The sequence below is a fragment of the Periophthalmus magnuspinnatus genome, chromosome 15 (genome assembly GCF_009829125.3).
Source record: "Periophthalmus magnuspinnatus isolate fPerMag1 chromosome 15, fPerMag1.2.pri, whole genome shotgun sequence".
Lineage (NCBI taxonomy): Eukaryota > Metazoa > Chordata > Actinopteri > Gobiiformes > Gobiidae > Periophthalmus > Periophthalmus magnuspinnatus.
In genome coordinates, this window is record NC_047140.1 from 10,031,728 (window position 1) to 10,056,620 (window position 24,893).

Sequence of the window (24,893 nt, forward strand, 5' to 3'; positions counted from 1 at the left end):
AGATGAGATATGAAACTCTTCCTCAGCAGTACACACAACTCAACAGCACACAGATGCTGCCTGATGCTCTACCATGTTACTTTATGTAGGTCACATTTTGAACAGAACACACAAAAACAGCACTGTGTGAATATTGCATAACCATCGACTGCTTTGGCTTCTACCTCCAGACAAAAGGCCTGGGAAAAACTGAGCATGGAAACAAACAAAACTGAACATGGTAACTTAAAGCTACCATCCGGAAGTTTATTTGATATGAACACCCCCGCCCTTCACCTGGCCCTTGCCCCTCACCTGGCCCCGCCCCTCACCTGGCCTTTGTTTAGGCTCATCTGTGCGCTCTGGTCTTCTTCTGTGATGTCAAAGCACTTGAACACTATCAGACAGAAGTAAAACAGATAGCATCTAGTGGTGATATGTAAGAATACAACAAGGCCAGGTCAACCAGTCTAATTACAGATGGTAGCTTTAAAGGAACCGTATGTAAGATTTTAAATTCCAAAAGCATGAACTAATTGTGTCCCCAGATACAGGGTAAACATGTTCACATCTAATATAACTTTTACTGATAACAATTCTACTGCTGATTTATTCTTAGTTACACAAACATTGAACATGATGGACAAGTTGTTTATGTTATAATTTGATGTTTTGTTTCAAGACGATTATCCAATCACAAAGCAGAATGAGCCTCACATGACTCTCTTACTTGAGTTGCCAGTTTCAATGCTGTATCACATCAGTTTTAAAACAGTAAAAGCACAGGCTACATACAGTTCCTTTGAAATTAATGTAATGAATATGTTCTTGTTCAGCAGTGTATATTGACTGAAGTGCTCCCTCTGCTGATCTGGCAATTTTAAAACTGTAGCAAGATTTTACTGAAATACCAAATTCCCTCAAAAATCTTGAATTATCACTGGGTTTTTGTTTGATGAAAACGTATCCTTTAAAAAGCATATTACAGAATTATGTAACAGTTTAAAATCAAAACGATTGTGTTATTACAGAAACAAATCTTGTCTCCTATTGAATTACAGAAAAGAAATAGCTGAAACAGCCTTTGTTTCTGTACTGGATTATGGAGATATAATCTTCAGCCTCTACTTTGAACCTTTAGATTCACTCTTCCATTCATCCCTTTGTTTCATAACAGGTGATGAATTTAAACCCATCACTGTTCACTCTATGAAAAAGTAGGTTACGCTCACTATCTGTCAGAAGAGAACAACACTGTATAAAATGTATTTATAAGAGACTATGACGATAAACTGACTCAAAATCTCACTTGTTTGTTGAACTTTGATCTGGGAACTTTTAATACAAGAGCTAATGATCTTGTCTAAAAATGGAACTGGATAGATTGGTGCCTCTAATAATCTGGTGATAAACATTTATACTCACACCTGCTACTGTTTTTAATGTTTTAAATGGACCTAAGCAGTCACGTGTTTTGTTTGTATTGGTCTGATTTTTAACTAGGCACTCATGAAAAACGTGTCTGGTACTTTCATGGGCTCGCCCTGTAGAAATAAAGATACAAGAAACGAAATAGAAAAAAATAACTGCGGTCCGCTTTAAGACGCTGTGCTGAGGCTGTATCCCGCAGAAGTCACCTCTGTGCTTCACGAAGACACTGCTCTTTTAATCCACAGCGATAGTGTGACGAGGGAGAGAAAGACCTCATTCATCAGTATTCACCAGCTCTGGGCCCGGAGTGACAGAGCCGAACTGGACACTGGATTAGAGGTGCTGTTAGAATGTGAGTTTTGTCTGAGGCTTTCTGCACTGTCCTGTCTGAGCAATGAACCAGAACAACCAGAACTGGCTCTATCAGTGAGAATTCAGACGCACTTGGAACAGGGCCAACATAAACCGAAAAAGAGTAATCATTTTAGTAGTTGTCTGGTCAGTGATATTTATTTCCAACAATTCAACTAGACAGACAATTTGTTTTATAGATTCTTTTGGTCATATGATGTTGCTGTGACGTGATTGGTCAGCTGATTTAAACTGATTTTGATGCCGTCTTCCTACTGGTGGAGGCAGGACGACAGCCATCTGCAGTTTCACTTCTTCAGAGCAGTATTCCAGGTGTGTGAGAGTCACTGGATGGACATATGGACATAGCTAACCTGCTTGCTGCCACGTTCCACATAGGAAGTGGGCATGGACCAATCAGGTGCCTTCTCCAAGGTCACTCCTGCTAGCGTTAGCAACAGGTTTGATTGACAGCGCCTGCTCCCTAAACTAACAGTGCAAGCGAGAAGTGATGTTACCTTCAACACCCTTGCTCTGGATTGGCTCTTTGGTTGCAATGATTCTCGTGGTCAGAACTTGGCTCTCAAAGCTGCTCGCCTTGATGAGTTTCATTTGATTGGACCCGAATGCTATGGGTGACGTCACACTCACTTAGTCCCCTTCTTTATACAGGCTATGGTGAGAGCAAAAAAGCCTCCTCGTCCTGGTTCATAGTCCTGTGGGCATGTGACTGCAGATGGCGCCGTCGTCCTGCCTCCATTAATGAAAGACCAGATGAACCTCATTGGACTAGTCAAACGATTATTCTTATTATGCCTTAAAGATCTTTTAAATAACTTCAACCCAGAGTCATGCCAGCCCATGCCATACTCCAGACAACATCCTGACATACTTTCTAATGATCTTAAAATTGATTTTGAACTTAACCTGTTTTTAGCTATAGTTGGTCTCTCGACTAACAGCTTGCCAACTAACTGTCAATGAAGAAACATGTGAACAGAAATATGGTTCCTTTATGGAATACTATAAATCACTGAAAACTCTGCAGACTTCAGATTGGCACCCCCTACAGTCCTCTTCTCTTCTCTCGTTATATATGTATGTATATATTTTTTTGTTTGGCTTTATTTAGTTTTGATAGCACCTTGAATGGACATTTATTGTTAAGATGTTGGGTTTAAAATAAAATTGTAAGGAAGGAAAAATGTTGATCCGTAAATCTTGCGCGTACATACTGTGATTTCTCTCTCTCTCTCTCTCTCTCTCTCTCTCTCTATATATATATATATATATATATATATATATATATATATATATATATATATATATATATATATATATATATATGACAAAAATGTATTAAACCAATTAAAGTGAAACTAAACACTGAATCAACTCATTTTCACCACTAAAATATGCTGTATATGCTGTATTAAAAGCCTTGTCTACTGTTTCTCATGATGTTTAGGAAACTTTAGCACAAATTAGGTTCATTTGCTCACCTGGCTCTGTGTAGCAGTCTGAATAGAGTTCTACATAAATCTGGAACGCTGCAAGTGATCGGAACATTCAACCAAATACTTCACTCTGATTGGTTGAAGTTAATCAAACTTTGGTTAATGGTAAATCCAGTTAAGAGAAAAGCACACACATCCTCTCTATCGACAAAAGTGCTTCTTCCTTCTGCATGTTTTTCAAAAAGAAAATACATCATAAATATGTATTTTCATTAAATTAGGCTGAAGTACGTCTGTTGGTGTTGCCATGTTTGTTTTGGTTCGTTCGACATTGGCTTCTACACAAAACACAGTACTGCTTTGTGATTGGTCATTTTCCTTTCACATGCAAACACAGATTTTCAAGAGTTTGTGAACTCAAATAAAAATTGTAAGAATTCATCTTGCTGGTGAGGCTACATATTTCCAACTTTCTAGTTAAAAACTTGTCAAAATGGGTGTGTGATGCCTCTTGTGGCCACCGCAATTTCCAGCACTTGGTGACATCACTCAGAACTGCCCTGATTACAGCCAGGTGTTTGTAATCAGAGACATCTGGCTGCAGAGGCAGAGTTTAAGGGTGGATACCTGTTAGACCATTCAGAATCTTGTTCTACAGACATTAAGAGTGTTTTCAATTCAAACTCACTAAATATATATTCTCCTTATCTCATTTTGAGCCTGTTTAATGGTATCTGCTCTTTTTACTTTTTGTTCATGAAGGGTTTGTTAACGATGCAATCCTACAGTAATGACGCCGTGGTTTAGATGAGGTGAATGTAAGAGTAGAAAGTGACGATGAGCGAAACTCTTTTGTTGCTATAACGACATCTGTCTGAAAAAATGCAGTTACACATTTAGTGCAAGTAACAAAATTCCTCCACAAGATCACATATCTTAGATTATTATTTTTGTTGTTGTTTTTTTTTAAGTTTTGATGCCATCCCATCCACTTATTGGTAGATTTGAAATTGAAAACACTGCCACACAAAGAGAACCATGCAGTAACTTTTAAGAACAACAAAATAGATAAATGTTTTAGAAGCTACAGCGGAATAAGAACCATAGAACTGAAAATTTTGGTTAGAAATAATTAAAATCGTGCAAATCAGTCCCAAAAATTCATGGTGCTTTGCTATGAGCCACATTTTCAGATCTGGCATAGATTATGAACATGAAAAAAGCATTGCCCCATGTAGAAACTCAAGACGAACAACAGTGTAAAGATCCAGCTGGAGTCGAGCCAGGTGATACGAAGGTCCCTGGAGCGCCGCCATGACGGTAGCACAGGAACAGGAAGCACAGGGGGCGGGCCTACAGGAAACAGGAAATGGCAGGAGACAGAGTTCTGAAGGAGGCGTGCATGATGACCTCACACGTGGACAGGCGGGCAGAGCAGCGGCGTACAATGGCGAGCGCGCCGCTGGAGACGGGACAGCGGGGGGCGTCATGGAGCTCAAATGTTCGGGACAACAAAGACCAGTAAGAAGAGGTAAAAATAGCAGCTCAAACATGCACAGCCTTCCCAGAACCCGAGTCCAAGGCATTTCCCATCAAGACGCCAAAAAAACAGTTACAGTGAACGCTCCCCAACTAGAGAGGTTCAGGTGTGAGATTTCAATGTTATGATCATGAGAAACAAAGAGACTCATCGTTCACTGCATGAAAGCTGGAACATTATATTTTGGGGCTCAATATTCATCGTGTGTACAATTTCTTTGGAAAAATGGGGAGGTTTGGGGTATTATTGTTGTAATAAAAATAGATTTCAGCTGTACAAAGTTGAATAAGTGACTTTGTTGTGTCAGAATTACAAATTACAAAGTGCAATATAATGCTGATAAACGATAATACTGAAACCAAATCGTGAAGCAGAATTATCCCCCAAAAAGTCTTCTGAAAGTACAAAACTGTTCAAAAATAAATATAAATAAATAACACAATGCTGCACTTAAGCTCATAATTCACAGCAGCTTGTAGTCTCTCACAGAATCAGTTTCAAAATTCTTTTATTGGTCCACAAATCTCTAAATGGTGGAGGTCCAAAGTATCTGATAGACCTGCTAACTCCCTATGAGACCTGTAGGCCCCTCAGATCAGCTGGGACGGGTCTCCTGATGGTTCCTCGAGTTCAGACCAAACACGATCAAGCCTCATTTGGTTTCTGTGCATCCCAAATGTGGATTTCTTTATTGGAAAATCTGCGTCTTGAAACAAGGTTTAATATTTTCAAATCTTAATTAAAGGCCCATCTTTTTAACATTGCCAATGAATAATTAATGGAAAAGCTTTACATGAATCTATTTATTGACTGTTTGAACTGTTTAACTGATCTTAGCGGTTGGCTGATATATCAGGCCGATATTTGGGCTTTTTAGTGTATCAGCTATTGTCCTTAAATCTCTAGCACAGGCCGATTTTTGTTTTGGTGGATTTGCTGCCTAAAAATATACACTTTACAAAGCTTTATGTTAACTTTAAGATTAAGAGATAACAGCACTAAATGTGATACACAGCTCTAGTAAAGGTCTGTGGTAAAAAAAAAAAAAAAAAAATTAAAAAAAAAAGGTTTAGGGGGAGTTTGTAGTAAATTAAAATGAGATAATTTGAGGAAAATAATCTAAATAACCCAAAAATATCGTAAGATCTTTACGGCAATCAGTTGCTCTTAGATTCTAAACAATCAATATTGACATTGACCATAAAAAAATCATATCGGCCAATCTCCTGCTTTATTTTGAAACATATTTCTGCATCAAATCAAATAAAGTAATGTTTCAGTTACTAATCCAACCCCAAAAGCTTGCACACAAGGCTCAGCTCTTGCTAAAGCTAACTACGGTAAAAAAACATTTAAAAAAACCTCTGCATTTTTAAGACAATGATGCAAACGGTGCAGATCGCAGACATTTACACAGATACTTTATTTTGTTGCCTCACGACCCAGCAAACAGCAAAAAATGTTTAAAGAGCTAAAACATGCAAAATAAATTACTATAAAAATAAGCAGTTAATAACAGCCTGAGAGCTGCAGTGTCTTGTTTCATTTAGTGAGAGTTCAGCTGATGTTTGGCTGTTGCACTCTGCTCTTCACAACTTGCAACAATTACTGACGATGTGCCAACCCCTTTCAGGTCAGTTTTGATAAAAGAGCAGGACTATAAAAATTGTCACGTGATCCAACAAAATATCAAAATAAAAATAAACACACGAGGATACGAGGCTGTGTCACCTGGCAACTACACAAAAAGGGAAATACAAAGAGGAATGCCTGTCTGTTCTTATTCGCTGTTGTAAAAATTGATAGCCACCCACCATTTTGTTGGAACCTTATGATTTGAGGTTTTGGAGCTGTGACCAGACAAATAACATCGTAGCACAAAAGCACTCACACACAAGAGAAGTGCTACTCGGACCATGCCCCATAAACTTATGGAGAAGCGAATGGAGCTTATTATCAGGCTAAAGATCCTCTAGTGTGCAGCCATCTTATGTTTGTTTACATCTGACCTTCTGGACAAAATGGCGGCATCTGCTTTTGCTATTGCTATTTGTTTTTCTTGTTATGTTAACATATTTTTAAAAAGTTTTAACATCTTTCTAAGCTGTCAACAGATGGAAGTCAAAAGTCATATTTCGCATAAAAATAGGGCTGAACAGTTACTTTCTTGAAATACGAGTATAAGTGTCACATTGTAAAAAATAGATATATATGTGGGTTCTACAGAAATAAAGTTGTAACATTTCATCATTAAAGTTGTAATTTTCCGAGAAGAAAATCTTATTTAGAGATTTTAATTTTACCAAAAATAAAGTTGACATTTAATGACTGAGAAGTCAATACAAAGGATGCTTACAATACAATACAATACAATACAATACAATACAATACAATGCTTTCATTTTACACGTCCCATATGTGCAGGTTATTAGAAGTCAGGTTCCACTGCTGCTACGTATCAATCACAAACTGTTGAATGAAGTAGGCTACATTTCTCCCTGTGGAGCGACTGGACTCCTCCTTGGACAAAGCCTGCAGAGCGGGGCGCTCCCTGGGGCTCATTGGGCAGGACACAGTTGTGCTCCAAGCTGCAAACAGGTGGAGGAGTCTCAAGGTGATCTTTCCTCATGCTTGGCCTCACTTCTTCTAAACATGGGCAGTTTGCAAAATCATTGTTCAAAGATGTGCTCATTGTGGATAACTTCAGCCCCTCATTATGGGATTGTGGAGATGTGCTCACCGGGCAAATGCTAATTGCTATTGTAACTGTGCTCTCCTCTTTCTGTCTCGTAATGAGAACAGTTTAGTCCAACACACAAACTGGTTTTAGTCACTGATCAAACTGGTTTTGATCAGTGTTAAGTAAGTAAGTTTTTGTGGAATGGACAGCATATTATCCCCGCTGTTCCCCTCTGAGGGTCTGGAGTACTGCGTCCAGTCTGTATCCAGGTCCACTCTGCGTAAACATGAGCTGCCACTGCCTGATTGTGCACGGCTCCACAAACCCGTGAACAAGAGTGGAAAGGTCAAAGCCAAGGGAACAGATTAATGTTTGGCTGTGGATTGGAGCATGGTCGGTGTCGTGTCTCCTGCCCTGAAGCAGTCCGCTACACACACAGGTGCATGAGGGTCACTCTCCAGGGAAATGATTCAACAGTTTTTAACGTTTAAAAGACATAGCAATATAAAGTTTGACATCCATCGTAGGTTTTTATTCAAACTTTTAATTCAAATAAGTGGTCAGAGAGTCCCGGCCTAAGTGGAGGAGTTCAAGTATCTTGGGGTCTTGTTCACGAGTGAGGGTAGGATGGAGCGTGAGACTGACAGGTGGATCAGTGCAGCATCCAACTGATGCGGTCGCTGTATCGGACTGTCGAAAGGCAAAGGACAGGGTGAGGAGCAGACTAATAAGAAATGGACTAAGTGAGCGTGACGTCACCTATAGCTTGGCCCCAGTAAAGTGAAGCAGTTATAGCAGCAAATTTGGAGCTAAATTCCAGATTTGGAACTTCATCCATCAAGCGATGGAGCCGGAAGTGCACCTATGACCACTTCTTATTTGGGACGTGGCGACTAGCACGTTAGCTATGTCCATTTACAAAAATGGTCCATTAAAATTGAGATTAATCTTGCAGCTTTGTCTTCTTAAAATGTGTCTTCTTTTCCAGTAAGTTTGAAGGCTTCCTCTGACCACACGCATGACAATTGTGACTTGGACAACAGTGTATCAACCGGAACAGCCCTTGGAAGGACAAAGCGTTGAGTCAGACATTTTAACCAAACTCCTTCAAACTGCCAAACACTCTTGAGCCATTTTAAACAGGGCTACTGTGAGAACCCCTGCTTTAAATAAATACAGGGACATTATGAGGCTAAAGTAAACACAGATAATGGACTGTGGGTGGAGGGACCGCTTAGTGTCAGCTCTGGGAGTAAAGCACATCATATGATCCTACAAGCAAAAGCGAAACACCAAGGAGGTTAAAGGTCACCTGGACGCTCTGTTATAAAACTTTATGATTTCCCAAAGGGATCTAGGAAAAACAAACATAGCAAACTAATAAATACACGTGAGAAGGAAGTTATCAGGTAATCAGTGACTGGTCTATGGAAATAATAATAATAATAAAATCTGTTATATGGACTTATGCAGAAAGTCCAAATGATTCTAATGAAGTTGTATGGAGTTTAAAAACACAGTGCGGTGCTTCTTGTATTACCACATGACATCACAAGGTGGAACAGAGTGTCACCACGTTTGTCAAGTTGCTGTGTACAGTTTTGTAAATGGTAAACGGTCACATTTTTATATAGTCCTTTTCTATCTTCATGACACTCAAAGCACTTTACAATCAGGGAACCACTCACCCATTCACACACACACACACACACATTCATACATCAGTGTACACAGACACTGAGGGCGAGGTAGTGTAAGTGTCTTGCCCAAGGACACAGCAACAGCATTCATCTGTGGGAGCTGGAATCATACTGCTGTGGTCACTGTGGATCAGACCACTCAACCAATGCAGTTTATGTCGCAAGCGGGATTCGACCCTGTTCAGGCTTGTGTTTGATGAGGGAACATTATAACATGGGAGAAAGCTATCTCTGTAATACTCTACTTTAATAAAAATAAGTAAGTATCAATATTTTTACATGATGTTCGATATTTTTGGCCTCAAGACGTTATTATTTCATTTGCAAAGGGCCATCACATACCACATAAGATGCCTGATTTTGTGATGGACTTTTGGGCCTGTCACAATAATCACTACGACTTACTGTTCAATATATCAAATCTGGAACTGTATATATTTTTAGCGCAATATTTATCGTGTGTACAAATTCTGTCCAATAATGGAGAGATGTTGGTTATTGTAGCTGTAATATGATTTTGAGTTGTCGGGGGGTGAATAAGTCACTTCTATGGCTAATTACTGGTTCATTCAACTATTTAAACACATCTTTACTGGGATTCTCCTGGTTTATTGTTATTGTTCCATCAAGTCATTTCAATATTATCATTTATCGCAGTATATCTATGTAGTAATACCTCGTGTTTCAAAATGTGTTATCGTGACCTTATTCATCCCTGTCCACTTTTGCCATAAATGCGCTAAAATGCACTTTTTTGTTGTGGCACTTCCATATAAGTGGGAACCCCATTCATTTCAATGGAGGATTTGGGAAAAGTTTTGCTTCTAAAATCTGATATAAAGAAGGTTAATTTGTGTAAAATGTTGAGTGTTCATGTGACGAACAAGTTAACACTGCAGCGATTCTCTGGAGGCTTTAAAACACCTCTGTAGTCCCTATTACTGTCAAGAAGCCCCACGCAAAACCCGAATGACGACGCACCCACAGAAACTTCCGGAATAAGGTAAATATCACAGAGAAACTTCCCTGGAAAATGTTATACAGTTATACAATTTGTAGTCAAAGATCCAAATGCTTCAGTTATCAGTGTTTTAATGGAGAGGTCTAGAGCCAGTCCTCTGTCAGGAAACGCATGTTGTTTGGAGCAGAGTTCAGACTTTGGTATGAGAAATGGAACTATTTTTGTTTTCACTGGCACTGATTCAAAGTTCTTGAAACTAAGAATGAAGCCCGCAAGCCATATTTATGTCTTATTTCAAAAACGGGGGGAAAAAATGTAATAAACTTGTGATATATATGTATTTTTGTGTTATCACCCAGCCCTAAACTTACACTTCTTTAGTTGTGGAAGTGTATGTTTTGGTGTGTGGTTTTAGCTTACACACACAGACACCAGGGCTCTGTGCCAACCCCAACTGTGCCCGCTGTCCTCGGGTCCAGTCTAGTGAGTACCAGTCTAACGCTGCCCTGGCACAGCTGAGAAACTTCACTGAGAGATTTACCGTGGCACTTATCACCTTGGTGCTCTGCGTCGCCTGCTCCTGTCGTCACCTCCTCCTGCTATGGGAGGCTCTTGGCAGGCAGAACGGGCTTGAGTCCACTTAACAGCCTCATTGAAATTTAATCACAAACTAAGTATATTTACCTTTCCGCATTTAGAAAATTCTTTAAAGGTACACTATGTAACTTTTGCGGGGTGGGTAGTACTCAGTTACATGTATTTGAGTAACCTTTTATAACCTTTTATATTTTTACTGTACTTTTATTCCTAATTGAGTTCATATTTTCATTGAAGTAATAGTACTCTTACTTGAGTAAACATTTCTGGCTCTTCTACCCATCTCTAATGTGATGTATTTATTTGATTTGGCTAAAAACATCAAACACAGCGGAGTACACTATTAAGTCATGCGTGCTGCGTTACTATCGTGTCTAAAACCCTGTAGGCCCAAGGGAAATTCCAGGTTTATGTAACTGTACCTCACAGTGCAGATAAAACCCTCTGCTGATTGCCTCTGTCTCTACATGATGCTGTGAATCACTGCAATTTTTACAGATTCACATCTTTATTTCTAACCACATCAGATGCTTATGTTTCATTCAAATAATTTCTTTGGAGTTGTGTGCGTTTGACACAAGCCAACTCTCAAGTATGTGACATCTTTACAAAAAAAGTTTTTAAAAAATTGCTGCACATTAAACTCCCATTAACTTTCCAATGATGTTATGCAAGCTTGACTTTTTTGGAGCTTTTAAGTTCAATATATCGCTGAAGTAAATATAGACGATAAATGATAATGTTTCAACTAGTTTTTGCTCCTGATACAAAAACTCAAGGGCAGATTTAAGCCATAAAAACTATTCTAAATCTACAATATTGTTAAAAATCATGAGCTGCAATAAATAAACATCAGAATGAAACACTTTAGTTGTTAGTTTGCTCCTGTAATGAAACATACAAGTCAAATCTTATTATAAAGCCCCCAAAAAAAAGCAAAAATGTAAAATGATAAATATTGCCCCCAAAAACATATGGTTCCAGTTTTCATACACTTATACTGATATAGTGATTATGACAGGCCTAGTTGTCCCCTCATCAAAAACATATCTTAAATTAGGATTAGTTTCATTGACAATTGTTTCATTAATCCATTAATCTAAAGCTGCCTGATCATTTTGCATATAGCCAGATTTGTTTCATCAAAGGTAAATATCCAAACTTATCCTGTGCACTTTTTAAGCCCATAAATCATCACTGGACTCACGCATGGCTCTGTTAGCATAGAATTCATCACGAGGGATAAGGGCTTCATTTATTTTCCCATTGTTCCTGTTGCTGACAGCAGAGGGAGCTCCAACTGAGGTGTAGTTTTTAAGGTGTTTTTTACATATGTAGACATTATTTTAAGTTTGAGATGATTTCTGAAATACGTATCCCAAGATGATGTTTAAAGTGGAATTAAAGCCACAAAAAAGAATAATGTGTCTTCTTATATGATATGATTTAGATTAGAGCAGAGGGCTAAACCAACAATACAAATATTTGCAATTAATTAGGTCAATCAAATCAAAAATGCTATTTGAATAGACGCAAGTAGAAAATCACAAACTCTGCAATTGTTCGTACACCAACAACAAACTCTTATATCTTATATTTAGATCTGTGTGAAATGTCCCTGTGTTTCTACATGGAGTCTTATTCTGCGTAAAAGCTGTTAACCCTGTAGTTTAGACTCTACAAACAGGTTCTGAAATGTCCCTATGTGTCAGATGCCCTCCCTCGGTCTCTATAGGGTTTTATTCTGCCTAAAAACTGCTAACCTTTTAGTTCTGTACAAACATGTTCTGAATTGAGTTGGTCTGTTTCAGTCTTTTAGTCAATTCTCCTGGACGTTTTTAAAATTTGAACATTGAACAGAACCCGCTCACTGAAGCCTAAATCTCAAATCTAATCTCAATGCTTGTCAGTTACAGTTATTTTAGCCAAATCGTTGAGCCTTGATGTGCTGCGTACTTTTGATGGAGGTAACTTGAGGCGTGTAGGTCCTGGCCCAGCTGACGGGACCAGTCTGTCCATGGAGCACTGGTAATGTATAGTGTGTGTGCCAAGTGCAGCGGACTTTGGCCTTTGCACAATCTTTCCATCCCAATCACATGTTGACAGAAGTGAAGCTTATTCTGGGATCACGAGGACAGGCCCGTGCTGTGTACAAATAAACATGAAGGGCATACAAGTGACGAAAGCATTGGGCAGAGATCAGGAGTGTCAATGTAAAGAGAGGCTATATGCTAAAGGCTATATGCTATATGTTATGCAATATGCTAACGTGCAGACAGATGGAGTTGTATTTCTCCACAGATCTATCAAAATGTTTTCATGTTGTGGAATGATAACTGATATGTAATACTAACAAACTCATAACTAGCGCTGGCCAAAAACTTTAATCTGTGTGGGGTCTGTTATTTTAAGAGCGGTATAAATTTGCACAGCTGGTACTTAACTGCTAAAATAAAACATTTAGATCATGCTATATTCACCAAAACAACATATTAACTAATTCAATGTTTTTTCACATAAGCCTCTCTCCCTTCAGAGCACTATCACAACACACTCAGCCACTAATGAAACTACTGCACATCACTGGTTTGTCAAGTTGTGGTCAACAGTTTTGTATCATGTTTTTGTATATTATGGAGAATTGTCGTGTGGGAGCATGGGTGATGCAAGCTTGTGGGTGGAGCCTTGCACAGACCTGTATTGCTAACCGTAAGGAGGCTTCAAATAGGGCCCAGAAGAGATCACTAAATTACTCAAACATGCATGGATGACATTTAAAACCTTTTCAGACAACATGGTAGAGTGGAGATGTCCTGTTGTTCCACAGTATGGCATTAAAAGTATCCATCTCCATACAAGCAGGTAACGCTAGCCCCAAATTACATGTCAGATGTTTTTTGCAATTTAATGACCTGTAATGGAATAAATGCAAGACAATTTAATGCCGTCCTGCAGAACATTTCCAAATCTTCTAACAGCTAACATATAGGGACAAGCTGGTGGTGTTCCCTCCACCAGAAAAGTTACATATTGCACCTTTAAGTACACATCTCACTCACTAACTTAAATCATAACATATACCGGTACATATTGTGCTTGTGTGTGCTCTATAGTTATAGTTCAGTTAGTTAATTCACAATATTCATCTAAAACGACCTAATAAAAGAAACAAGTCCACTGACTCCTGTATCAGAAAAGTGCGGTGCCCAATGGGAGCTGACATCGCCGTAAACATCATCACAACAAAGCGCCGCATGCTGTCAGCCCCTCCTATGGATAGCTGCACATCACACTAGCGAGCAGCCCATTTTATTTTCATTTGTACCAAAATGACTATGCAACACTGCCAAATTAAGAAAATAAAATTGAAGAAAGGAGTGCATATATCAAAGTGGGCGGGGACAGGTGACAGTGAAAACGGGTTGAGCGGCAAAATGGCGTCTTGAAAATAGCGATTAAAGAGTACTCAAACATGCACAAGCCACTATAAATACAACTTAAGAGAGTCAATGAAAAGGAAAAATTCAGTTTGCAGAATACAAGGCCCATATAAATACCGAGTTGTCTGATTGCGAGATATCAGATACTGGAACATGATCTGCTAAATGAAACATAAGAATAACATGCCTTTGTGAACGTCATTGGGAGGTGTGCACTGTGTTTTCTCAGAATCCAAATGATGACATACAAAGTTGTGTGGTGACATACTTCTGTCTACTCTGCACCACTCCTGACTCTGGCTCCAACAGCAGATCATTTAAAACAACATGTCATATTAGTAATATGCTCCAAATGGTAAAAACATGCACTTTTTATTAGATTTAAGCAGCTGCACCCAATTTTTTTTTTCATATAATTGACCAAAATTAGTTTAGACCCATTACGTATATATTTTAAAAGCATTCCATGGGTCAAAATTAGGCCGCTGTGTATTGTCTGCATCTATATATAAAGCATTTTAGTATCCAAGAATCAGAAAGTTCGCTGTTAGCATGCTAGTTGTTGTTAGTATTACCTTCGGGCTCAGAAAGCGTGTGGTGCAGCAGGAATTCCAGGTAATTAAATATTTAGAATTCTTTGAATGCATTAGCAAAGTGAGAGATAACTTTGGACCTCTGCAAAGTTTAGTATCGATTAGTAACTGATTTTTGATACTTTTGATAACCCTTGTTAGATATTGACCCTTGTTACTCATTGGCCAATATAACAAACATATGCCTTCTGCCCTGTCAAACAAATGTCATAATTAATGTTTATATTTAGTTGCCTCATTAAAATGTATGAGATACAACTTGTGCAAAATGGTATCTGTGTGTGCAGGTATCATAAACATGTCACTCCTGGAAGGACCTATACTATTACTACTATTACTACATCAGGCGGTGTCAGAGGAGTTCCAGCACATAAATCCATGTGGGTAACTCATTTGTCTATCTGCTTGTAGAATCATTCACAGGAGCTGGCACAGTTGGCAGAAGTTGTTTTGAACTTTGACAATGGTGGCTCCGGTCCAGCATTGCAGTTCTTCTTTCAGATGTCCTCAAAGAGTTGTCGTGTGAATAACAACAGAGTCATAACTTGTTCCATCGTCTTAATCTTCACCTGGAGCGTGAGGAGCACTGATCCGAGCCAGAGGGACCCCCCGGCTGCAGTGTCTCCAGGGTCAGCTATAATAACAGGACAGAGAACAATCCATCTTTTTACTTATTTTCGTGTGGTCGTAGTTGCGAGTTTACTTTTATTACATAAGCATATACTTCAAACAGGGTTGATGTTCTACAAACAAAAAAGCTATATTTTTCCATCCATAGTTCAAAAATTATCAGAGAAATAAACAGAATTTCAGTAGAGAAGATGCAACATTTGAACTGAGCTGTGTAGGAGGTGATGATACAGTCACAGCTTTTGTTTTGAGTCATAAAAGACATCCCTGACTCTCATAAATATAACGGTCCAACCATGTAGCTAGGCCATATGAAAACAAAGTTTATTTATAAAACTTAACCAGCCTTATTTAACCGTGCGGTATGTACGTATTGGAGATGACAAATCAAATGCATCATTCCATGGAAACAAGCAGGGGGAGGTCCTTTTCCAGGCCAAATAAGAGTCAAGTTTGTTGAGATGCACTGAAACTGAAAAAAGCATGCTTTTATATTAGTCTATTTTTTGGCAAAAAGTTACATACTGTGGCTTTAGCACAAAATCAGTCAAGTTTCATCTGAACTCCAAACCACATCCAAAAAAACCAAACAACTGCATCCATTTATGGCACCATCTTGGATGGGAGTGCTTTTCCTGACAGAGGTTTGGCTGAAGCCGTCTCCATTAAAAAGACCCAAGTTGAACACTGACCCTTTTTGCCTTTGGTGAAGGTTTATTGTGTCTTTCATTTTAAACTTAGAATTTGTGATTTTTTTTTGTCAGACAGGTGCATTTGTTTACCTGCTTTACATGTTTTGGCTACTTCCTGTGGCCTTCCTCAGAAGTGTGACGGAACCAAATGGCCAACAGACAAAGAAGAGCAATAAAAGAACAAGCAGAGCAGGAACAATGCCAGGGTCATCCGTGCTGAAAGCAACAAATACCAGGATCAGAGAGGCCATCAAGATACGCAAATCAGGTCCGAGGAGCGTAAATGATGACGAGGGAGCGTATACCGTATCACGCACATGGGATCCAGTCCTGCAGAAGACCTCAGAAAGCAGGTGGGGTGAGCTTCCTCTACTGTCTTACAAAAGCAAGTAAAGCAGCAACAACACATGCCACTACGCCATCACGTAACGCTTCTGAAGATAGAGGAAGTAACTGAAACATGTAAGGCAGGTAAACAAACACTCACATCTGTGTCCTCTGTCCACACGTTTACACAACAGTACGTAGACACTAGAAGTGAGGTGGGTTAAGTGTCTTGTCTCTACCAACTAAGATACTGTTGCCCCATCTACATATCACATTTATCTACATAAACACATCTTCATTTAGTCCAACATAAAATATCTATCTAGAGGACGCCATCAGCTAAACAATTACTAGGACAACATTGAAAAAACTCATATGAGATCCATTTCAGATGCATTATATTGTAAAAATCACAACTTACTTAACAAAAAGAGTTGAACATAGTTAAAGTAGCCTCTCTCTGCCTGTCAGATCCTCTGAGTCTTCGATGCAGATTAAGACTAGACTGAAAACCCATCTCTTCTCCTTGGCATTTAATACTAGATTTTGGTGATTTATTGTTCTGTTCCTATGTATTGTGTGATCTGTATATTAGTTTTTTGTTGACTTTTATGAGAAGCTTAAGTTGTTTTAAATGTGTTACAGAAATAAACTTGAATTGAAGTATTTAAAAAGATCGACTGATATGGGTTTGTTCATGGCTGATACTGATTGTTTAGACAGAACATCCGATGGCTGATATTTTTAGGTTGATATGTTGGGCCGATTTGATTTTGATTATTTTTCCCAAATGATGTAACTTAAAAATACTACAAACTCATCCCAAGCCATTTTTAGACCACAAACTGATAACAGAGCTGTGTGGTCATATTTTGTGCAGCTCCCGAATTTCATGTCATTCGGACCAAAGACCTAGTGGCACATTCAAAGTGCCGACAAAACTTCAATCCAATATGGCCGTCTTCCAGCTCATCTTAGGGCAGCACTTCAGTGCATTTTTAGGCTTGTCTAATGAAGCTCTATCATTGTTTCAAATTTTGTGAGTTTACGAAATTTGCCTGTTTCCTCTCCCATAGGCGTCCACTTCTAGGTAGCGCTGTTGAGTCAGTTAAATCAGTGAGTCATCAGACATTTTCGCGATTGTCTTTTTATAAAATTATTTGTCCGGCCAATCGTTTTAAACCCCCACATGAGACTTTTCCTCGTTGTTCAGGAGGTCAAAAATGTAGTCATATTGTTGGAAAAAAAATCACAAAACAAAGAACAAAACCCCTCATAAGGACCATAAATACACTCTTTATTTAGACAACACAATGCCATCCAGTTCGGTTCCATCGTGCTCCATGGGCGTATACTAGTCTTCGTGGTCTTAAACAATTGTGAAACGATTTATGACACTGTTGTTATTCATGCAACAAATTTTTTCCTCATGTTGATAATTTTTCGATATGATTATTTCTTTTCAAAATCAAAATTCAAAATCACTTTCAGTATTGATTTCATGAATAGAACAATAGAGACATTTAATCAGTGCTATTTGACCCAGATGTTAGCCCAATTTGCTGTGCTCCAGACCATTCTTTTACAGCCTGATGAACAAACTGAGCATCATCAATCATACAAACTGATTACTGTGAAGTAATGTTTTTCTTTGATGACTGACTGTAAACAAACGCAGTCCATTTTTCCACTGTCCTGGAGCCTCCCTGAGTATGGCCCTCATCCTGGTACTGCATGTGTCTGTATGTAGGTCAGAGGTCACACCTCTGTCTCTAGAAAAGGACTGAAGGTGATATGGTTAGGCAGGAGAATCATAGTGAAACTATTTTTAAATAACAGTCTCATTAAAAGCCCTTAGCTGTATTTCAAAGTGCTTTACAGAATAAAAAAGGCATTAAAATCACAATAGTATTCAACCTTCTACAGCTCATCATTCTACATAAAAAATAACAAAAATCTATCCACTTTTACAAAGATGTAGACATGATAAATATTGAGCCCCAAAATACCGTTCAGTATATGAAAGCTGGAACTATATAAGTGCATATAGTGATTATGGTGAGAGGCCTAGATATGGTAAAAAAAAAAAGTATTTAAAAAAAATTTATATAACCTTTTAAATCTAAATTTCATGGACCTAAACAGGACAGACACATGTCTTCTTCCTCCGTCTGCTCCAAACCAGATGCTTTTTCTAGCACAGGATCGCTATACACCTCTCCACTGAAAAGCCGGTCCATTGACATTTAGAACAACTGAATCTTGATTTGATTATAATTTGACTAATCCCAAAATCCCACTGAGAACTAGCAGAGTATTGATCTGTGCAGAGTAGACCTGTTACTATAATCACTATATCAACTTATTGTTCAGTATATGAAAGCTGGAACTGTATTTTTTGGGGTTAATATGAATTGTGTGTACTTTTTCTGGGGACATTTTGCTTCATTTTCTGTAGAAATAGGCCTTCATGGTGACAGCTGAGTTATCGATGGTACAATTATTAACTTGCATGACACATTATAGATACTAGACCTAACTATTTTTGTGTTTCATTGCACTATTTATATATTATAGGGATGGGATGATAAACCAAAAGGGTACACAATAATCATTTGTGGGACAAGATAATCGCCATTACATTTCCAGAATGTGCAGAAAAAAATAACTTATCCACAGGAGAGTCGACGGGGGGGACAGAGGGGTCTGTTGTCCCGGGCCCAGGGTATTAGGGACCCAGATATGGACTCTATTCCTATTAATTTGTCTTAGAGGGGGCTGCTAATTCGTAGTTGTTTCTACTGATAACAAAGTACAATATTATAATAATGTTTAAACATGGAACTTATTCAGAATATAAAAATTATAATTGTTCATATCAGAACATTTTTAAACTGTTAGTAACTTTAATTGTTATTGTGATATTATCGTTAATCTGAATTATTTTGGCCACGATCATTGTCAAACAAACTTATGTTCAAAATTCTTCACTTAGAAAAGTATTTACTGTGATTCTCCCATTTCAAGCTTATTGTGAAAGTCACATAATTGATGTTTTCAGAATCGATATATGCCAGTGCAGCTGTGTGTAATTGTCTAATTGTAAGTGAACATTATGGGTGAGCGATATGGGAAAAATTGCTCCTCTATGAAAATAGGTGACAGCTGTGCAAGTGATGGTATCACATGTACAGGTTGCATATTTTGTGTGTATTTTTTATGTATTAAATCCCCTGTATTGATATGTCTGTGCCCTGCCCAAGTACAGACATATCGTGTAAGTAGGTCCTCTAACTAATTAAAGGGTCCATATTACGCTATCTTCTGATCTATGTTATTATGCTGTTTCCTCGTCACTAACAGACCTTGAGTTGTGTTTTGTTTCATTCACAAATGTTTAACATAAAAACCCTGCACATTTAAGATGAGCTTTTTCTCTCAAACCGAAAACACTCTGTTCCACCTTGTGATGTCATGCGGCAATACAGGAAGTGCTCCACTGTGTTTTTTAACTCCATACACCTTCACTAGAATTATTTGGATCATTTTAGCCCTGGAACTGCCAATCTCTACTGAACTAAAGGTAAAAGAAGCTGTTAACTAAAACTATCACTTCATCATATGATGTTCATGATATGATCACATCATAAGGTGGAACAGAGTATTTTGAGTTTTGGAGATGTAGACAGACTAATAATAAAGGATTATTCAAACATGTGTAAATGAAACAAAACACAACTTCAGGTATGTTTTAAAGGAGAAAACAACATTATAACATTTAATTAACTAGGTTCCCTACAGCAAAAATCAGGTACAGCAACTTTAATATAATTCATTAAAAAATTAATGAAGAAAATCCCCAGAAATGTCAAGATGAAATTTGCTAAATATTTGAATCAAAAGCTGAAATTTTTGTGAATATTTTGAAGCCTGACACAAACGCGTGTAGTCTATATAGAGCAGTCGTGCTGCTGTGTGTGTTATCAGTGTAATCTGTTCATCATAATGTGACAGGCCATTACAGTGGGAATCTCACCTTCTTACATTGTTGTGCAGATCGCACAAGTGATACAGTGTTCTGAGCTGTTCTGTTACGGCAAAAGATGAATGCGGGAGTTTATGGTTTATTTGTGCTGTAAAGCATGTGTATTCCTGACGATACACCACAGAGGAAAAAAATATATTATTATTATTTTAAAATGCCAAGTAAATGGTCAATGGTCATATTTTTATGCACTGCTTTTCACAATCCATGTTTGTCTTACAAAAAAGACAATACCGACTGTTTAAAATCCAGAGAAACCCATACTCCCATACCAACTCTGACAATATTTTTTGGGTCAATATTTTCTGGGTCGATAATTATGGGCCGATTTTGGTCATTATCTCTAAATGATCTAATGTGAATTTAGTACAATCTCATCCACAACTACAAACTGGACAATAGAGTAGAGTAAGGATGATAAACTATAATATTGTTTATCATGATTTATCATGGTTCAGGGTCCACAATAATCGTTATACATATAATTGGACATATAATCGTGATATAATAACCATTACATCACCAGACTGTGCAGAAAAAAGCTACCTAACCACAGAAGAGTCGACGGGGGGGCTCTGTTGCCCCAGGCCCCAGGGTCTGTCTTAGAAGCCCATTATTGTGCGGCTTATTGACCCAGGCCCCCAAATTTCTGTCAATTGCTCTGATCATCCATAATGTTCTCTGCCAAATCAGACTTGTTTTCACAAAGTACAATTATATAAAAGTAGTTTAAACATGTAATTCATAATATAAAATGATAATAATTCATATCCACAAAATTTTAAACTGTCAACAAATTTAATCATTATCGTGGTATTATCGTTAATCGCAATTATTTTGGCCATGATAATCGCAACACAGAATTTCCATATCGTCCCATGCCTAGAGCAGTGTAGTCATATTTTTGCAGTACCTCTTTGGACTCAAGTGTTCAAATAAAGCTTTATGCCTGTATTCATTATGCATGTGGAGGCAGCCGGTTGGGCTAAAGAAAATATCGCCTTCTGCTGGCAATTTAAGGCCGACAAGATAAAAAGTGCAAATAGGTCCTGTATATCGGTTGGTCGACTTATCAGCCTATAACAAGGATTATAAATGCTAGAAAAGCTACTAAAGTAAACTTAGTATTTGGTATGAATAATATCCATATCAAGCAACAACAATTTATATGGAACTACAATGATAGAATGACTCAGTATCTCACATCCAAGATCTCACAATTGTCTACGTCTACAAACTGGCTGCACTAGAACTGAAATGGGAAAAAATGCTCTTGGTTATTTTGCTTCCCACAAATGGAATAGATTTCAAGGATATGCAAAAAAACAATATTTCTACTCACACTTGCAACTGTTTTTAATGTATTAAACGGACCTATGCAGTTAAGTGTTTTATTTGTTTTTGTTTGTATTGTTCTGTATTGTTTCACTGGGCTCTTCCTCTAGAAATAAATTGAAAACATATGATCAAACATCTCTATTCACGCTCAAGAATATCATGTCCAAATCCCAAATGAGGGAAGCTCTACACCTTCCTTAGTAAGAAAAGCAAACAGCAAATTTACTCAAAGAAAAGTCTGATTTGAAAGTGATAGCTCCACGTTTTCATCCCTTGCCGTGTGCTCCTTCAGCTGTCGGCAACTGAGGACTGAAGTTCAAATCATTTTTTTAGTAGACAACAAGCCAAACAAGTTTTTTATATGACTCTGAATAAACAGCTTTAAGACTTGTTGACATTTACACATTAAATTAACACTTAAAAAAAATGCTGTAGTAAAAGTGTCACATGAAAAAATCTACTCAAGTGAAAGTATGAAAGTATCTGTTTATAAATGTACTTTAAAAAGTAAAACAGACATTTTGCAGATTCTGAGGTCCTAAAAAGCTTCAAATGTAGAAATTTTGATAAAGATTTGTGCTGAATTTTGCTTGACAGAAACAACTGAACTGAGATTTTTTCTAAACATGTTAAATAATCCCTTAGGCTTTTCTGCAGGTCTCAGACAATAATAAAAAAATAATAATACTTTTCAGTCCAGTTCAAAAATGTAGTGGAGTAGAAAGTACAGACACCTTATCTCAAATGTAGTGAGTAAAAGTAAAAAGTATTCAATGTAAAACATACAGATACCCCGAAACCTTTTTTTTTTTTTTTACTTAAATACAGCCCTTCACTACTTTTACTTTGTCACATTCCACCACTGCAAATAAAAACACTGTCTTTATGCTAAAACACGACCTACACCAGGACTCTGTTCATAATCTGTTAGCAAAATATCTGTGGCGTGTTTCAACAGCACAGTAATTAAAATAAAACTAATTAAAATCACACTTAGGATGAGTCATAGCAGCAACACTACAATCAAAGCAGATGAGCTGAATCAGGTCCAAAATTTAAAGACATTGTGAACATTTTGAGAAGACATTGACCTTTATATCTGATCCAAGTTCCTAGTAATTAAAGAGCTATTAACCAGGTTATGAAAATGTGGACATATTTGCAGTTTTATTCAGCAGTAGATCCTCAATAGCCTAATTTTTGACTATTGATTGATTATTATATAGCCCTGTATTTATAAAATCAAAGTAGTGCAATACATGGAAAGGTCCTAGTTGCTCACTTTAAAATAACTCCAATTTGAATCAATAGTTTAAATTATATTGCCTAAAAATAAATAAAAATAAAAATACACAGGTCTGCGCGTTAATAACAGGCAAATAACAATAAATGAATGTATATTGTGTAATGAAAGGGTTTGAAGATACTTTGTACTCTGAGGACCTCTGAGAGAACATTCGCCCGGGCAGAGTGGAGTGATATGCCCCGCTGCGGCAACAGGTCCCCCCGTGAAAGACCATCAACTAGTCCCGCACTCAATCAACACATCCCCGCGAATTTATAAACAAAACTCAAAACTTCAACACGCTTACCTCTTCTTCTCCTTGTCCGCCGTCATGTTGGCTCCTCCGCTCGACTTTAAAGTTATTCCCGACGGGCTAAAGTAAGTCCAAAAGAGTTTAAAGAACGAGCAAAGTTTTTTTTTTGTTTTTGTATTTTTTTTTTTAACGAAGCTTCGACGTGACCGTTATTCACTGCGTGTCATCCGAACAGTCAACTGACAGACGAGGGGTCGGGGGCCGTACAGTCTCAGAAACACTGCCGAGGATTGTACAGCCGCTTCCCCGGGGCGAGAGTGTCCGCAGGCCGCTGGGTGCACGCCGTTGGTCCGCTGTTTGGAGGCTGTAGGTCGGTCTGTGCCAGGTCCAAACTTCGGTGGTTCTGTGGTGAGTGTGGGAGCGCGCTCTGAGTGACCTGTGCCTCTGTGCGCGTGTGTGCCGCCGCTGTCACCAGGCCCGGCGCTGATTGGCAGAGAGGGCTGCTCCCTCCTGAAGCCCCGCCCCCCGCGCGAGGCCCACTGTGAGCGGCTCGTGCCCAGGTGAGACGGAGAACAGGCGCGAAAAGAATGTGGGAAATGGTGGATAAATACTAATGGCGTTATATTATTGTTATATATTATAATAGAACGGAATTTTATGATCAAGCAACGGGACGTGCCAATTTTATGTTCCATTTTAAGAACTTTTGACCGTTGAAAAGCTGTTTGAATTGTTAATAGCTATGGCAACGGTCCAAAATTGTTTCATCACTTTTAAAAGCATGGGTGGAATCTACATAAGCAAAATTGTTGGGTAAGGTTAGAACTAATAGCATACAAAACATGCATTATGTAACCAATTAAACATAATAGGTTAAATCCTCCAGCTAAGTTACTCCAGACCAAAGCTCAAAATCTGCAGATGGGTCTGGGTTACCTCAGCACTAACCCCCCACAAGGACCCAGTGCTGGATGAAGAACTCAATTTTGTTACTAAAGTAAAAGTACAGATACAGAGGTAAAAACTTACTCAAGTAAAGGTAAAAGTATCACATGGAAAAGTATTTAAAGACCTGTTGTAAATGTACTTCAAGAGTAAAAAGTAAAAGTATTCCACACAAGTGTTGATAATTTGTTAAAGTGTAAATGTACTGATATTAAAAATGATACATCTAGAGTAACAATACGAATCAATTTCTTCATTGTTTGTATGAATTTTTTGTATTTATTTTTGTTTGCTCAAAACCAAAGCTTGAACTTGAAAACTTTTGTCGGGATGTTACCACGAACATGGTAAAAAACAATGTAGGGAAGTAAAAGTAAAGTAGGGATACTTAGAAATTATACTTAAGTACTGTACTCCACTACTTTTACTTCGTTTACTGCTTACACTTTACCTTGTTCCTGGCCAAAATTGTAACCTATGTAATTAGCAAAAGCAATTTGTTAGTTTTCTATACACTCCTAAGACCCGAGCTCTTGCATGACATGCTTTATTAATTTCTTTGTTATTTGGGCTGATTGGGACCTGATGAGTGTAAAAAAAAGAATTGTCTTTTTACATTATGTAATTTCTGAGAAAAGTGATGTAAAAC

General features: G+C 38.0%; 1 protein-coding gene across 2 annotated transcripts in view; it reads right to left on the reverse strand.

The window, feature by feature from the left end:
- The window catches only part of epas1b (endothelial PAS domain protein 1b), an 82,421-nt gene extending 58,669 nt beyond the window's left edge, over nt 1-23,752 (reverse strand). For both annotated transcript variants that reach the window (XM_055227437.1, XM_033979469.2), the window contains exon 1: nt 23,354-23,752. In XM_055227437.1, coding sequence (XP_055083412.1) covers nt 23,354-23,379 — 26 coding nt within the window. In that variant the 5' untranslated portion in view covers nt 23,380-23,752. The remainder of the gene's footprint in view (nt 1-23,353) is intronic.
- Between the last annotated feature and the right edge of the window lie 1,141 nt (nt 23,753-24,893).